We start from the raw sequence: 15,648 nt of genomic DNA, 5'->3' as shown, positions 1-15,648 counted from the left end.
CTTGATAATCCCCAAACAGGTCCTCCACCCTAGCTTTGCCTATGTTGTTAGTCTCAACGTGGACCACAACAACTGGATCCTCCTCTTCCCACTCCAATATCCTTTCAAGCCGGTCGGAGATGTCCCGCACCCTGGCAGCGGGCAGGCAACACACCATGCGAGACTCCCAATCCGGCTTGCATAGGATACTATCTGTCCCCCTAATTATAGAATCCCCTATAACAACTACTTGTCTTTTTGCTCTTGAATGGCCTTCTGCACCATGGTGCCGTGGTCAGCTGGCTCATCCTGTTCAGAGCCCTTTTCCTCATCCGTCTCGGGAGCAAGAATCTCATACCTGTTGGACAAGGTCCAGGGCTGAGGCTCCTGCACTCCTGAACTCAGGTTCCCCCTAGAGGCCTCACTTACAGTCACACTCTGATGTCCCTGATCACTAACTGAATGTGAATTACTTAATCTCCCAGGTGTGACTGCCTCCTGAAACAAAGTGTCCAGGTAACTCTCCTCCTCCCGGATGTGCCGCAGTGTTTGAAGCTCAGATTCCAGATCATCAACTCTGAGCCGGAGTACTTCCAGCAACCAACACTTGCTGCAGATGTGGTCACTGCCATTCACAATGGGATCAGCCAGCTCCCACATCATACAGCTACAGCACATCACCTGCCCAGCCATCTCTGCTTAGTTAATTACTTTATTACTTTGTATAGGTTTGAGTTAAAATACTTTCTGATACCTCTCTGCTATTGTCTTTTACTAAAAACCAATTAATAGATAAACCATAAAAAGTAAACTTTTAACCATTCACCGATAAAGAAATAGAAAATCCTTACCTTAACAAACCAGAGTCCTATTTTTGGTTGGGGGGTGGGGGGTGGGGGCTGGGGGGGCAGACACAACACGCGTAGTGTCTCAGGTTCAGCCACTGCTCAGATATATTACCGGCAGTCCCCTGGTCATCACTCCCGATCTTCCTACTTATTAACTAGGTTTGAGGAGGAGCGTGGGTGGGAGACACTACAGTAGTAGAGTCTCGGGTTTAGCTGCCTTGCTGATATATATGGTCACTGCTTTGCTTCCTGACTGCCCCACGTCACTTCCTCCGCTGCTCCCGCTCCTTCTCCGCTGCTGCTCGCACTTATTTACCCCTGCATTTACCCCTTCATCTTACACTACGGGCAATTTAGCATGGCCAATTCACCTAACCTGCACATTTTTGGACTGTGGGAGGAAACCGGAGCATCCGGAGGGCACCCATGCAGACACGGGGACAATGTGCCAACTCCACATAGTCAGTTGCCTGAGGTGGGAATTGAACCCATGTCTCTGGCGCTGTGAAGCAGCAATGCTAATCACTGTGCCCCCATGTACTTCATGATTGTTGCAGAATTCTTGAATTCTTCAAAGAATTCTTTGAAGAGCAGAGATCTGATGGATTAGATACTTGTGAAGTTTAAGCATATGCTGAATCAGGTGCAGAATTAGATTATCAAAGCTTCAAATTCTCCTGGCATTATTTTGCCTGAGATTAATACATATATTCACCATTACACTCTAAGGCAGTGGTTTCCAAAGCAGGGAACATATACCTCTGCAAGTGCAGCTGATATCTCGAACGGTATTTTGCCCTTACTTGTGTCACAGTGGACTAGATAGAAGGTTTTACAAGCCTTCCATTCTTGCAGTCAGTTTTCCAAATGCAACTGGTTGTCTATGGTGCTTAGAGTGGCACTGCCATTCGCCATCCCTTTGTTTGCTGTTCCCTCAATTACAGGTTTTCACTTGTGCTTGTTACTAATAGCCACACCAGTGAGGTATAGTTGTGCCTGTTAGCAGTATAAATTGGAGAGAAGCAACCTATGATCAGTGGAATAGAGAATGGTTGGTAAGTGAGTGACCGTGCATGACCATGTGCACAGAAGTGCTGATGGAAATGCAAGAGCAGTATCTGTTGGTCCAAATAGTCTCCAAGTAGGTGAGATTAGCTGATTTCTGGGTGCACATTGCCAAAGCAATCAGCCTGATCAAACAATTTCAAGGTACAAAGTGAGAGGGATAAAGGTATTTGCCAAATGGGACTGCTGAATGAGTGAATGGGCTAGAAGAAACTTTGGGAAGAGGGGCTGTTGAGTCAGGGAGAGTAGGTATTTAGAAAGAGGGGCTGTTGAGTGAGTGAGTACAGTGAAAATGGCTGGGAGTGTGAGGGGCTGAATGACCAACTTTTGTTCCTATTTGTTTTGGTCTTATGGAAGAGTGGCTGCTGTTCGTAGGTGTAAGAGGTGAAGGTAAGATTCATATTCAGCACTAGTCTATCAGAGATTTAAAAGCATATCAGTTGGTCTGATTGGATTTAGAGTCCTTCAGTTCACTACAAGGCTGTTAAGAATTCATAAGTGTAGTGAACTCCAGTCCTATTTGTTGTTCAGCTGCCAATTGCACATCTTCAAGGACCTTTGTCAGGGTGCATTAACATACTGGTTATCTTGAGATGTGTTTGACCAACATCACAGTTTCTGAATTTTAACTCAATTAATTAAATACATCTGGAAAAAGCTAGGATCAGAATAGTGATGCACCTTAGAAATTATAAAATCCCATCTCGCTCAGGTATGTCCTTTACAGAAGGAGATTCACTGGACTGCCAAATCTAGCCCATGTGTCTACAGACATTCAGCCATGTGATTGAAACTTAACTGTCCTCTGAAATGCAAGTCACTCTGTTGTCACCATTCTCTTCAGGTTGAGCACACTAAAATACAGTCTTGCTAGTGCAACTTACATTCTGTGAATTAATAAAATTGGAGGTTTACGCTGGACCCACTATTAGACTTGCTCAAGTATTGGATTCATGAGCATCACTAAATTGTTGCAGACTTGAACTTTGAATTATTTGATAGTATTGTTTATGGCCTGCAAGGCCAATGTTATATTTGTTATCTGTCTTGGAAGCTGAAGTAACTTTATGGCTTTGCCATTTCTACATTGGAAATTCCGAGGTGAGTCAATAACTTATCAGTAAAAGAATTTACCACCAGGGGATTTGGCAACTCATAAAAATAGCTTTGTAAAAACATAATCAGAATTCATCAATATTCCAAGTTTAGTTGGTGTTCATTTAGTTGTATCTGTTGAATACTGAATTTTAATGATTGGTGGTGACAGAAAGAGGACATAAATTGGAAGAAACACCAACTAATATTGATATGATGCTGGGATAATAGATTCAGAAAAAAATGGAAGTAATACAACTGAAAGTTTGGTAGTACAGAACTTGAATATGTCTGTAAGGAGACATATGTACCATGGGCTCCTCTACTATTGTTTATCCCATATCTACTTTCATGAACACGTTGAGATTCCTTGAAGTTCCATGCATTATAGGATTGGCCTCATCAGCAAGCTTTGATCACTCGAAATGCTTGCTGCTGAAATTTTGGCAACATCAAAATCATCCTGTGAAATAATGGCTGTCCCAATCAGATCATTTTTTGGTGTTTATTGGGCAAACCTATGTATGTGCCTATTGTCACCAGTTTTGGTCCTGCAATCTACCTCAAGTTACCCTGGGAGGGTAAAGTAGCTCAAAAATGTGAGCAACATGTAAAGGTTACCAGTTTCTTCAAGCTGTTATCGTGGATCAAGCTGTTATTGTGGAATAGTAACATGAGTGGTGTTCAACACTTGCCTAACATGTTGTCAGGAGAGAAAGATGCTTTGCCTGTCACAGTAATGTATGCAAATTTAATTCCTGGTATGATGCTAAGCATGAATGCCACCTATTCCAAAGCCTGGTGACTTGTTTCAGACATCATGTTCCTTTGGCTGTTTGCAATATGCCCGGTACTTATGACTCTATGAGCATACGTAAGTAGCCTATGCATACAGAACTCAAAAACATGTTGTCCATCATTAGATTAGACATTTTCTTCATAATTCTGAATGTGCTAAGAATTATGCTGACAACCAATTGAAGGTTGTTAGGTGACTCAGTGTTGTGCTCTTGAGAATACTAGAAGCTAGATATAGTAACAAATAAGGCATTGTTCTATGTATGATTTGGAGATGCCGGTGTTGGACTGGGGTGTACAAAGTTAAAAATCACACAACATCAGTTTATAGTCCAACAGGTTTAATTGGCTTTCGGAGCGCCACTCCTTCATCAGGTGGTTGTGGAGGACAAAATTGTAAGACACAGAATTTATAGCAAAAGTTTACAGTGTGATGTAACTGAAATTATATATTGAAAAATACCTTGATTGTTTGTTCACACACACACAAAAACCCACATGCACACATATACATATACGTTTGTGGGGTGAATTTATATTTGCAGAGTTACATTGTACTTTGCTCAAAAACTGCATGAATTCATGTAAAACTCTGTTAACTCTCCTTTTAGATTTGAATCAATCTAAACATCATGGCACAGACACAGAACACAGAAGGCTAACACCTTCAACATATTATCTGACTAACACCAATTGTTACAGTTAACCTGAGAATGTAACGTTTTAGAAAGAAGTTTTGAGATTTACATATTAAAGAAGTAAAACTATCATGGTATTCAAACAAATGAAAGACTCAACAAGCAATCAAGGTATTTTTCAATGTATAATTTCAGTTACATCACACTGCAAACTTTTTGCTATAAATTCTGTGTCTTACAATTATGTCCTCCACAACCACCTGCTGAAGGAGCGGCGCTCCGAAAGCCAATTAAACCTGTTGGACTATAACCTGGTGTTGTGTGATTTTTAACTTTGTTTTATGTAGACAGCAAGAACATATATATATGTTGCACCTATTTTAACTTAACAAAGTAGGTGACAGTCATTCTCTGGTTAATTCTTCAGAACAATGCCCTGACCAATCAGAGTCAGACTGCATAATTCAAATTTAAACAAGTTAATTGTCAGTCATCACCTTACTGATATATTCTCCAATACGCTGCTTCTACAACAGAATCCATTTGTCAACCAATCAGGACTCTTTCTAATACAGTGCAAAATGTTTTTCCTCTTTACACATGTCTGACATTTACAATATAGAAAACTTTAGTGAAATGTGTCTTTTCTCAATAATACTCAAAAACTGCATGCCTTAATTGCGCCACTTGTGAAACCCGAGCGCTCAATCTGTCCGCATTTGTGTGGATTTTGATATATCTGAGACATCTGAGCCCTTGTTTATTGCCACATTTCTTTTCATATAAAATGAAGCTATTGTCCTATTTTTGAAAGATGGAAAAAAAACTATCATGCTTTAAAACCATTATTCACTAACCTAATAGTTCTGGCTGCCACATAATAGGTAATGAGACAAAGGAAATATTTGAAGGTAAGTCAACTTCTAATGCTGATATAGGTATTTAGTGTTAAAGTGACTGGAGAAAAGAAAATTTCTGCTCTTCATAACTAAATAAATGTGGATTATGTAAAATAATACTGGTTCTCTCTGCAAACCAGACCATTGCAATTATGCCTTGTTGGTGTAAGAATGACTTTTCACTGGTTTAGAAATGCACATTGTTAAGAAATGCTAGGATTTCATATGAGTTGAGTAGTTCTCATTTCTTTCATTTTTCTTCCAGCTTATGGGTTAAGGGAGATTCGATGGTGTGTTATTTCCACTCTTGAGTTGAACAAGTGCTTAGAAATGAAGAAAGCTTTTGAATCTGCCAAAATACATCCTCCCATGTCCTGCGTTCAAGCAGCCTCGGCATTGGACTGTGTGAAAAAGATAGCGGTATACACTTGGTCATTTTCCCCATTCTTACAACTTTTGCTGAAACAATTGAATCCAATTTGCCAAATTAGTTTCTTTCAGGCACACTTATCGACTGTAATATTGAGAAAGTTTTCATTGCTTTAACTTGTCAATTTAGTAATACACATTTAACATGTTTTTTCCCTGAGTTTCCTTGACTTCTTCATATGAAATTACATTTTTTTGAAGTATAAGATTATTAATTGACAATATTGCTTTATTGTGAAGGCCAAAAAATGGCTCTTGTTGATCTACATTGCTAAGCAATAGTTCATTAATTTAATGGTAAGGTCCTTGGGAGTGCTGCTGAACAAAGAGACCTTGGAGTGCAGGTTCATTGTTCCTTGAAAGTGAAGTCGCAGGTAGATAGGATAGTGAAGAAGGTGTTTAGTATGCTTGCTTTTATTGGTCAGTGCACTGAATATAGGAGTTTGGAGGTCATGTTGCACTGTACAGGACATTGGTTAGGCCACCTTTGGAATACTGCATGCAATTCTGGTCTCCCTGCTGTAGGAAGGATACTGTGAAACCTGAAAGAGTTCAGAAAAGATTTACAAGGATGTTGCCAAGGGTTGGAAGGTTTGAAGTAAATGGACAGGCTGAATAGGCTAGGGCTATTTTTTCTGGAGCGTTGGAGACTGAGGGGTGAACTTATAGTGGTTTGTAAAATCATGAGGGGCACGGATAGAGTAAATAGACAAGTTCTTTTACCGGGGTGGGGGGAGTCCAAAACATAGGTTTAAGGTGACAGGGGAAAGATATAAAAGAGACCTAAGGGGCAACCTTTTCAAGCAGAAGGAGGCGTGTGTATGGAATGAGCTGCCAGAAGAAGTGGTGGAGGCTGGTACAATTATAACATTTAAAATACATCTGGATGGGTGTATGAATGGAAAGGGAGTAGAGGGATATGGGCCAAGTGCTGGCAAACAGGCCTAGATTTATTTAGGATATCTGGTTGGCATTGATGAGTTGGACTGAAGGGTCTGTTTCCATGCTGTACATCTCTATGACTCTAAGTAGGGTTAATTTTAATTTGTATCACCTTTGGCATTAAGACCTCACAAGCTGATTGATAGCTGACTAGCATCATATCCCTATTAATCCCAAATACCAAAGTGCATTAAGTGCCAAGGACATGTCATTGGGCAGCTAAATGATCTTTGTTTCTTGTGTTTGGGTCAATTTAGTATGAATTTGGTGTTTCAAGTTTCCGAATACCACTTTAAATTGGATATGGCATTGTGCATACCCTTATCATTTTTATGGGTGCTAAAGATGCTTCTGATTATTATTTTTGTGAGGCCAGCAGAAGTGAAGTGCTTCTCCATACTCTGCAGAAGTATTTTGGATCCTGAATGTCCTCGGCTGCCCTACCTTCCCTGATTCACCTTCTTACTGCCTGCGAGAGCACTCTACTATTTGCAAGCAGCACATCTGGTGAACTGCACTGGGACTCTCAATTTGGCACCATGTGACTTGTTGCTGAGTCTATGACTTCAAACCAGTGCTGTTTCTTTGCTTTAAGTATGGGTTATTGGTTAGTGACCCAACAATCAAAATTAATCCCAAGTTTGAAAGGTGCACAATTTCTAGACTGTAAAGGAATAGGGATTTTCAGTATATGTGAATTAAAGTAGAGAGCCAAATAAAAAAGTGTTTAGATATTTAAAATCTACAAGCTGGATTTTGCTGCAGGATTTAAGATGCTGAAATTAGAACCAAGTGGGGTTCCCAAGCCTATCCTTACCTTCAGTGAGACTGGCTAACTAATCTTCTGAGAGATGGCAGAGTTTGCCATCCATTAAAGATAGCAACCAGGATGTCATGCTGCAGGCCAGATCGACTAGTTGGCAACAGATATATAATTTTCAACCGAAAACAAACAAAAATGACCCTGTCTGAAGCTGTATCTTATACAAAATTGGCACTGTAATTTCGGCTTACTGGTCATTCCTTTCATAGGCGCTTGGTGAAAACAGGATGACTGGGATTCAACAGCTAACCACATTATTCAAATTGCTAACCACAAAGACTTGCACAGTACAACAGACAAGTCAGCAAACACCACAGACCAGAAAAAAAGTGAAAAGGTTACTTGCTATAGTAAACAGCTTGTCCTGCAGAATAATTTCTGTATTACTCACACAACCCTCAACCAAACAGTGTACACTGGAATCGTACTCAGGAAGGTACAGAATGGCCCAACCCTTCATTCATCAATGCTATTCATAAAAGTCCCTTGTCAGGTATTTATAAAATTAGTTAATTGTGTATTTGTAATCAGTTGACTTAATTTAGAGAACTGTAAAAGGCAATAATACATAAAGTGGCTGTAGAAACTCTATAGATCTAGCAGCATCTGTGGACAGAGAAATGGAGTTAATATTTTGGTCTGAAGAACAGTCATGTTAGACTCAAAATTATGACTCTCTTTCTCTCTCCACAGACTTCGTTATACTCTGAATTTCTTCACCACTTTCTGAGTTTATTTCAGATCTCTCCAGTGTTTTGCTTTGATTTGATTGTTTAGGGCAAGTTGTGTTTAACCAATTGCTTGAGTTTTTTGAGGTAACACAGAGTACAAACATATGACCAAAAAACAAGAATAGACCACTCGGCCCTTCGAGTCTGCTGTGCCATGTGGCTGATTTGATTTTTACTTCAACTCTACATTTCTGTGTATCCCCGATAATCGTCCATTCTTTTGATAATCAAGAATCTATCCTTCACTGCCTTAAAAATATTTAAAAATTTACATCTATCCTTCACTGCCTTTTGAGAAAGAAAATTCCAAAGACTCATAACCTTTTCATCTATGTTTTAAATAGGCAACCACTTAGTTTTGAACTATGTCTGCTAGTTCTAGATTCTCTCACAGGAGGGAACATAGTTTCAACATCCACTTAGAGACGTCCCCTCAGGATCTTATATGTTCCAATTAAGTCATCTCCAGCATTTCAAATTCCAGGATACAGGCGTACCCTGTTTAGTCTTCTGTCTCATAATAATGCGTTCATTCCAGGTATTGATCTGGTAAATCATCTATGAACTGCTTTCAGTGTGTTAACATTCTTCCAGAAGTACGATAAACAACACTGTGTGCAATACTCCACTTGGGGTTTCACCAATGTTCTGTATAATTGAAGCATAACCTTCCTACTCTTGCACTCAATTCCCCATACAATGAAACATAACATTCTATTAGCCTTCCTGTTTACTCATTATTCCTGCATACTAACCTAATGCAGTAAACAGATCCCCAAAATGTGTTAGATAAAGTGCCAGTCAGTAGGCTTTTCAGCAAGATGGAAACCCAGAGAATAAAAAGTGAAAGGGCTACATGGAAATGAAGTTAGTTAAAGTGGTAAACAATAGAGGCCAATGGTGAGTGGGTATTTCTCAGACTGGAGGAAGGTAAACAATAATGTTCCCAGGGATCAATACTTGCACCTCTTTTATTTTCTTAATTTAGTCATGCAGACGTGAGTATAGAGGTCACAATCTGGAGATGAAACAAGACATGTTGTGAACTGTGAGTACGAAGATGACCTTAAGAGAACATAGATAGGTTCATAGAATGGGTCGGCACAGGGCAGATTGAATTCAATACACAGAAATGTGAAATGTAACATTTTGGTATAAAGAACAAGGAAAGGCATCACAAAGAAATGGTACAATTCTAAAGGTGGTTCATAAGCAGAAACACCTGGGTATTATGTGCATATTGAAGGTGATATGGGTTGAAAAGCTCGCTAAAAGGTCATATGGAATCCTGGGCTTTGCAGGTTAGAGGTTTGCAGTTATCATGAACCTTTATGAAACACAGTTTTGGCTTCGGTTGGAGTATCATGTCAAGGGTTACAAGGGAAGGGCAAGAGGTGGGACTGCTTGAATTGCTCTTGCTGAGTGCAGACATAGACACAATGGACCAATAAGTCTCCATCTATGCTCAGGCAAACCTGCGATTCAGTGTTAAAATAAAACAAAGAATTGAGGATGCTATAAATCTTCAACAAAAATTGAAAGTGCTGGAGAAACTAAGCAGATCTGCAGCATCTGTGGAGTGATACCAGAGTTACTGTTCGAGTTAAGTGATCCTTCATCAGATGATTCCAGGCCTGCTGAGTTCCTCCAGCAATTTCTTCAGTGATTCAATTTAGATGGCAAAAAAGCTATAAATGGGACTGAAAATAATTGCTGATTAAAATAATATAAACTCATTGGTTTCATGCACTGTTCAGTCAGGTATAGCATGGCTAGGTACTGAATACAGTTTCCTCTACACTGTTCCAGCAATGCATCAATTGTAATCACAATGATTTGCACTGCAATAAGGTAGTTTATTCAATTTCTTACACCAGCTGGTTTTGAGCACTCAAAATAAGACTGTAAGGTTAGTGCTGTTTGGTGTAAAACTATTTAGATTTGTAATGCCCATAACTTTAAGAAGTGATGTTAACATTGGCCATCTGCCTTTCACATAGGATCCTAACAGCTAACCAAAAGATAAGACTTTTATTTTCATTAATATAGACTGGTTTTAAACCAAATCACCAAAAGGTGAATGATTTTGTCTCTTGGTCTCTTAAATTTATTAGGGGCTAAAGTGGATGGGCACCAAATTCTGTTAAAATGTTGAAATGAAGCTTGCCTGTCCACTGAAATGGATGAAAAATGAAATCACACAGCATTATTCCACACACAATCATGTCGAAGCAAATATCTTGTGGTAATTGCAGTGAACAAATTGCTGTTATTTCAACAATACAATACAGATTGAACTTTAAGTGCTTTGTGATGTTTTGAGATTACGAAAAGTCCTGTGCGAATACCAGCTTTAAGTAATTCTACAGTATTGAAACTATTAAAACTGTTTGAGATTAATTCTTTATTTAAATAATAACTATTTTAAATCATTTATTAGAATAAAGAAGCAGATGCTGTGTCATTGGATGGTGAGACTCTCTATCAGGCTGCAAAGGAATATAAACTAAAGCCCATTGTTGGTGAGACGTATGATCAAGGTACTGCACATAGTGATAAAACGACCCATGCTACTGTAAAGGTTGTGTTATTGGACTAATAATCCAAAGGTGTGGTTTCAGTGAACCTGCATTAAAATCCATCATGCCAGAAAATTTGGAAATAAAAATGTGGTACCAGTGAATTTGTAGGATCACAATAAATAATACTGTTCTTTACAAAACAAACCTTGCTGGCCTTACCCTCTCTGCCCTTTGTGACTCCAAGCCCACACCAACAAAGTTGACTCCTATTTGTTCTCCCAAGAACCCTGATAAGTACACCTCTTCTGCTTGGCTCATAAGCAGTTCTTCCCTCCCTTTTAAGTGGGAGGTTTTCAGAAGTCTAGAATTCATATAAAGATTTAATTGAGTTGCCTGTCTCCTGGAGACTGCTTGGCAGCCCCACTTCCCAATGTTAAGACCTTAAATAGACAGACTGGCAATTTAGAGTAACTTTAAGGATCAGGAACAAGCATGCTCCTCTGACTTTTATTTAAGTGTTATAGTTTTGTGGAAAGTTATCCTGGGAGTACTGTAGAAGAATGTGATGATTAAATTGGGTTAGTTTACAAAATTGTCTATATCTGTATTGGGGAAGGATGGTGATGTAAGAGTAAAGGAGCTTAGAAATTTGTTTAATATCTCCCAACTGCTGAGGAGTCAGAAACAATATTTGTATGGTATGGTACTGAGATGTATTAATGAAATGCTGGTAGATCTAGATGAATTGTTAAATTTCTTTTAATTTATTTTGGTACTAATACATGTTCTGTGTCTTTCTTGTCCCTTTAGAAGTTGGAACCCTTTTTTATGCAGTGGCTGTTGTCAGAAAAGCAAACAATTCAATCACTATCAACAATCTGAAAATGTTAAAATCCTGCCACACAGGCTTCCATGAAGCAGCAGGGTGGAATGTTCCTATTGGTTATCTAATTAACACTGGGAAAATGTCAGTGATGGATTGTAACATTCCAAAAGGTAATGCTTAAGTAATTGAATCCTAATGATGGTGTGTGTAGATTGATTTTCTATCGGGTGGCACAATGGTTAGCACTGTTGCCTCACAGCGCCAGGGACCCAGGTTCAATTCCAGCTTCAGGTGACTGTCTGTGTGGAGTTCGCACGTTCTCCCTGTGTCTGTGCAGGTTACCTCTCACAGTCCAAAGATGTGTGGGTCAGGTGAATTGGCCATGCTAAATTGCTCATAATGCTAGGTGCCAGAGGGAAATGGGTCTGGGTGGGTTATTCTTCGGAGGTGGGCTTGTTGGGCCGAAGGGCCTGTTTCCACACTGTAGGCAATCTAATCTAATCTTTTGTTTGAGTCTGCCTTGCTGTGATGGATATTGACTGATGCCACTTCCCACTATCTCTTGACTGATTCCTTAAGTTCTCAATTATCTATGGTCCATCTTCTTTACTTTATGATAGTTTGTCATGATAAGATAGTTTATGATACTCTCCTAGCCCATTTACTTAAGAAAGGGAGTTGTATGCAGATATTACCTAATTATTGTTAATCTTGAGTTGACATCTCAATTTTCACTTATTTGGTGGAAGTTTCTATTATATAAAACATTCAATCACTTCTTTCCTACAGCCATTGTTAAGTGATTTTTATTGTGTATGGTTGAGCGACTGAAAAGAATGTCTTATACCCTTCTTAAACACAAAAGATTTAGCATAAAAAGTTGCTTTTAACCTTAATACTATATAAATCTAACGCAAAAAAAATCACAGTCTTAATCTAAACAATTTGCTATACAGAGTATATAAAAAGTGATGTATCCAGTTAATACAGTGTTTCAACCTCTGAAAGTCTCTAAAGGTTTAAACAGTTACAAATTTAAACATCTATTGTTATAAAGTTAGCTATAATACAAAGATTTAAGTTCAGCCAAATATAATTGCCTTTCTTCCAGAACCAATTAAAATAAGCCAGTGCAGAGTGCAGCTGAATCATGATTCTTTTCTAATAACACCTCCCTATATTCTTGGTTGCCTTTTAAGGACTTAGTGATCTAGGATGATGTTAACTGCCTTATATAACCTTGAAGGTAAGATGATCAAGAAGCTGGGAGATCATATCATCAACCTCAAGAGACTGGGAGTCCCTGAGAATGGCCTGGGGGAGTACCTGTTTGATAGACTCACCCTGGGGGAAGAGTGACTGAACTGACTGCAGGGAGCAAGTCTTCATTTTTATTCTATGAATGAGATCTATAGAAACTGAAGCTGTAGAAGTAGCTCACTGTCCTGGGCTTGTTCATGGAATGTACCAACTGTAAATAAACTGCTTATTGTTGGAAAAAGACAAAAACAAAAAAAAAACCTTGAAGGTTGCATGTTCTCACAATCATGAATTGATCTAAATGGGGCAGCTGGTGTGATGATGCTTTCATTCTGATCGAAATCCCACAGTCCATCTTCATGAACTTAGTCTAAGCAAAGTCACATGATTTTGAAGTATTAAATCTATACCAGTATTATGCAAAATGTATTTAATTAATCAATATACTTTGAATGTTTAAAACAAGGTTAATTATGGAGTGTTAATTTCCCTACTAATCCATGCCACCTTTTAATTATTTCACTTTTCCAGTCTAGATAACTAATGCAGTGTCTACATGTTCTCTTATATGTTTTATGTTTTGGAACAAATTTATTAAAGATTTAGGACCTAGCTTCAGTAGCCTTTGCATCATTGGGACAAGAGGAAAATTTTTGTTATTTTTGATACCTTTGTTAATCATTGAGCAGGAACATAACAGGTAGATGATTAGGCCTATAGTCACTAATTGGAATGGTTTTGCTGGTTTAACTCCTGCTATGTAACATAGTTGAATTCCTGGCCAAATTGAGCCTTACGTTAAGAATTAATGATGACATTTGTCAGGAAATTGAATATAAGCTGTTCTTGGAAAGTAGAACTGATGGCTGGATTTAAGGAAATTCTTAAAGGTAAATGACCATACATGAAACAAAAATGTTAATATATTTTGGAATGGCCAGTCATAATGTCCATTAACGTGTCAGTATTTCATTGGCTGCTAAGGTAGCAAAACATCTAGTAACTGACATGGCAAATGTGAAGCAATCAAGTTCAGTCTCTGTCCACATGACAATCTGATGTAAAGCACATGAAATTCCTACTTGATAGCTGATAATGTAGAAGTGTAGTGAGGGGAATTGTCCATCACTCGAGGGCATGAGAGCAGAATTGAAGGTGTAGCTGTTAGTAGTCACAGTGAATGTTAGCTTTATAAGGCATGTCATGTATTCAGTTCTTCATTCAGTGTTCAGCTGATTTTAGAACCTGTGGAGCCACATTCATTGTCTGTTACCTGTGAAGATAAATGTGAGGCCACCAGTGTGCCAAGTAAGCCCACCTCTGATGTAAGTTGAGATGCCTAGCTTTCTTCCGTGGCTTTCTTTGGCAAACTTGATTAGGGAACTCAAAGTGAAGGAACCCCTGTGGGGCAATGACTGTAATATGATAGAATTATGGGAGAAGCTTGAATCAGATGAACTGGTATTACAGTTGAGTAAAAGTAACTTCAAAGACATGAGGGAGGAGCTGACCAAAGTCGATTGGAAGGGCAGCCTCGCAGGGAAGACAGTGGAGAACAATGGCAGGAGTTTCTTGGAATAATTCAGGAAGCACAGCAGAAATTCATGCCAAGGATGAATACATATACTAAGGGGAGAATGAGGCAACCGTGGCTAACAAGGGAAGTCAGGGACAGCATAAATGTAAAAGAAAACAGCGTACAGTATGGTGAAGATTAGTGGGAAGCCTTCTAAAAATCTAAAGGTGACAAGTAAAGAAGCAATAATGGGGGAAGAAGATGAAATATGATGGTAAGGTAGCTCATCATATAGAAGAAGATTGTAATCGTTTTTTTAGATATATGAAAAGCAAGAGTGGGCATTGGTCCAATGGAAAATTAGGCTGGGAAGTAGTAAGGGGGAACAAATAATGGCAGTGGAACTGTACAGGTACTTTTATCATTCTTCACTGTGGAAGACACAAGTGGCATGCCAGAACTTGAGAGTCAGAAGGCAGAGGTAACCCTAGTGTGGATCACAAAGAATAAGGTGCTGGGGAAGCTGAAAGGTCTAAAGGTGGATATTTCACTTGGACAGGATGGACTACACCCCAGGTTTCTGAAGGAGATAACTGATAAGATTGTGGAAGCATTGATGCTGATCTTCCAAGACTCATTAGAGTCATGGAGGTGCCAGAGATTTGGAAAATTGCAACACTGTGTTTAAGAAGGGAGGAAGACAGAAGACAGGATATTATAGGTTAGTCAGCCTGACCCTAGTTGTTGGTAAGATTTTAGGGTCCATTGTTAAAAATGAGATTGTGGAGTATTTGGAGGTGCATGGTGAAATAGGGTTGAGTCAGCATGGCTTCATAACTGGTGTAGTGTTAGGGTCGAGGTACTGGCTATATGGCAGAAGGCAGAGAGTAGGGATAAAGGGATCTTTATCACAATGGCAGCCAGTGTCTAATGAATTTGGAACCACAACTATTCACAGTATATGTTAATAATCTGGACATAGGAACTGAGGGCATTGTTGCTAAGTTTGCAAATGACACAAAGATAGATTAAGGGACAGATTGTGTCTGGAATGCAGGAAAGCTGTAGAAGGACTTGGACAACATAAGAAAGTGGGCAAAGTAATGACACATGGAATACAGTGTGGGAAAGTGTGAGGTGATGCCTATGATGTGAAAATGCATTTTGGTAAGAAGAAAAGAGGCACAGACTGTTTTCTAAATGGGAAAGACTTCAGAAATCTGAAGCACAAAAGACCTTAGGGGTCCTGGTTCAGGAATCTTTTAAGATTTACGTGC

At 39.0% G+C, this 15,648-nt stretch overlaps 1 protein-coding gene across 1 annotated transcript in view; it reads left to right on the top strand.

Moving 5' to 3' along the window:
• The window catches only part of meltf (melanotransferrin), a 75,380-nt gene that overhangs the window by 2,758 nt on the left and 56,974 nt on the right, over nucleotides 1-15,648 (top strand). Inside the window, exons 2-4 of the mRNA XM_060834091.1 lie at nucleotides 5,588-5,742; nucleotides 10,688-10,787; nucleotides 11,580-11,765. Of these exons, the coding sequence (XP_060690074.1) occupies nucleotides 5,653-5,742; nucleotides 10,688-10,787; nucleotides 11,580-11,765 (376 nt within the window). The 5' untranslated portion in view covers nucleotides 5,588-5,652. The remainder of the gene's footprint in view (nucleotides 1-5,587; nucleotides 5,743-10,687; nucleotides 10,788-11,579; nucleotides 11,766-15,648) is intronic.

This window comes from Hemiscyllium ocellatum, chromosome 13 (assembly GCF_020745735.1).
Source record: "Hemiscyllium ocellatum isolate sHemOce1 chromosome 13, sHemOce1.pat.X.cur, whole genome shotgun sequence".
Classification (NCBI taxonomy): Eukaryota; Metazoa; Chordata; class Chondrichthyes; order Orectolobiformes; family Hemiscylliidae; genus Hemiscyllium; species Hemiscyllium ocellatum.
This window is presented reverse-complemented; position numbering and strand designations above follow the sequence as displayed.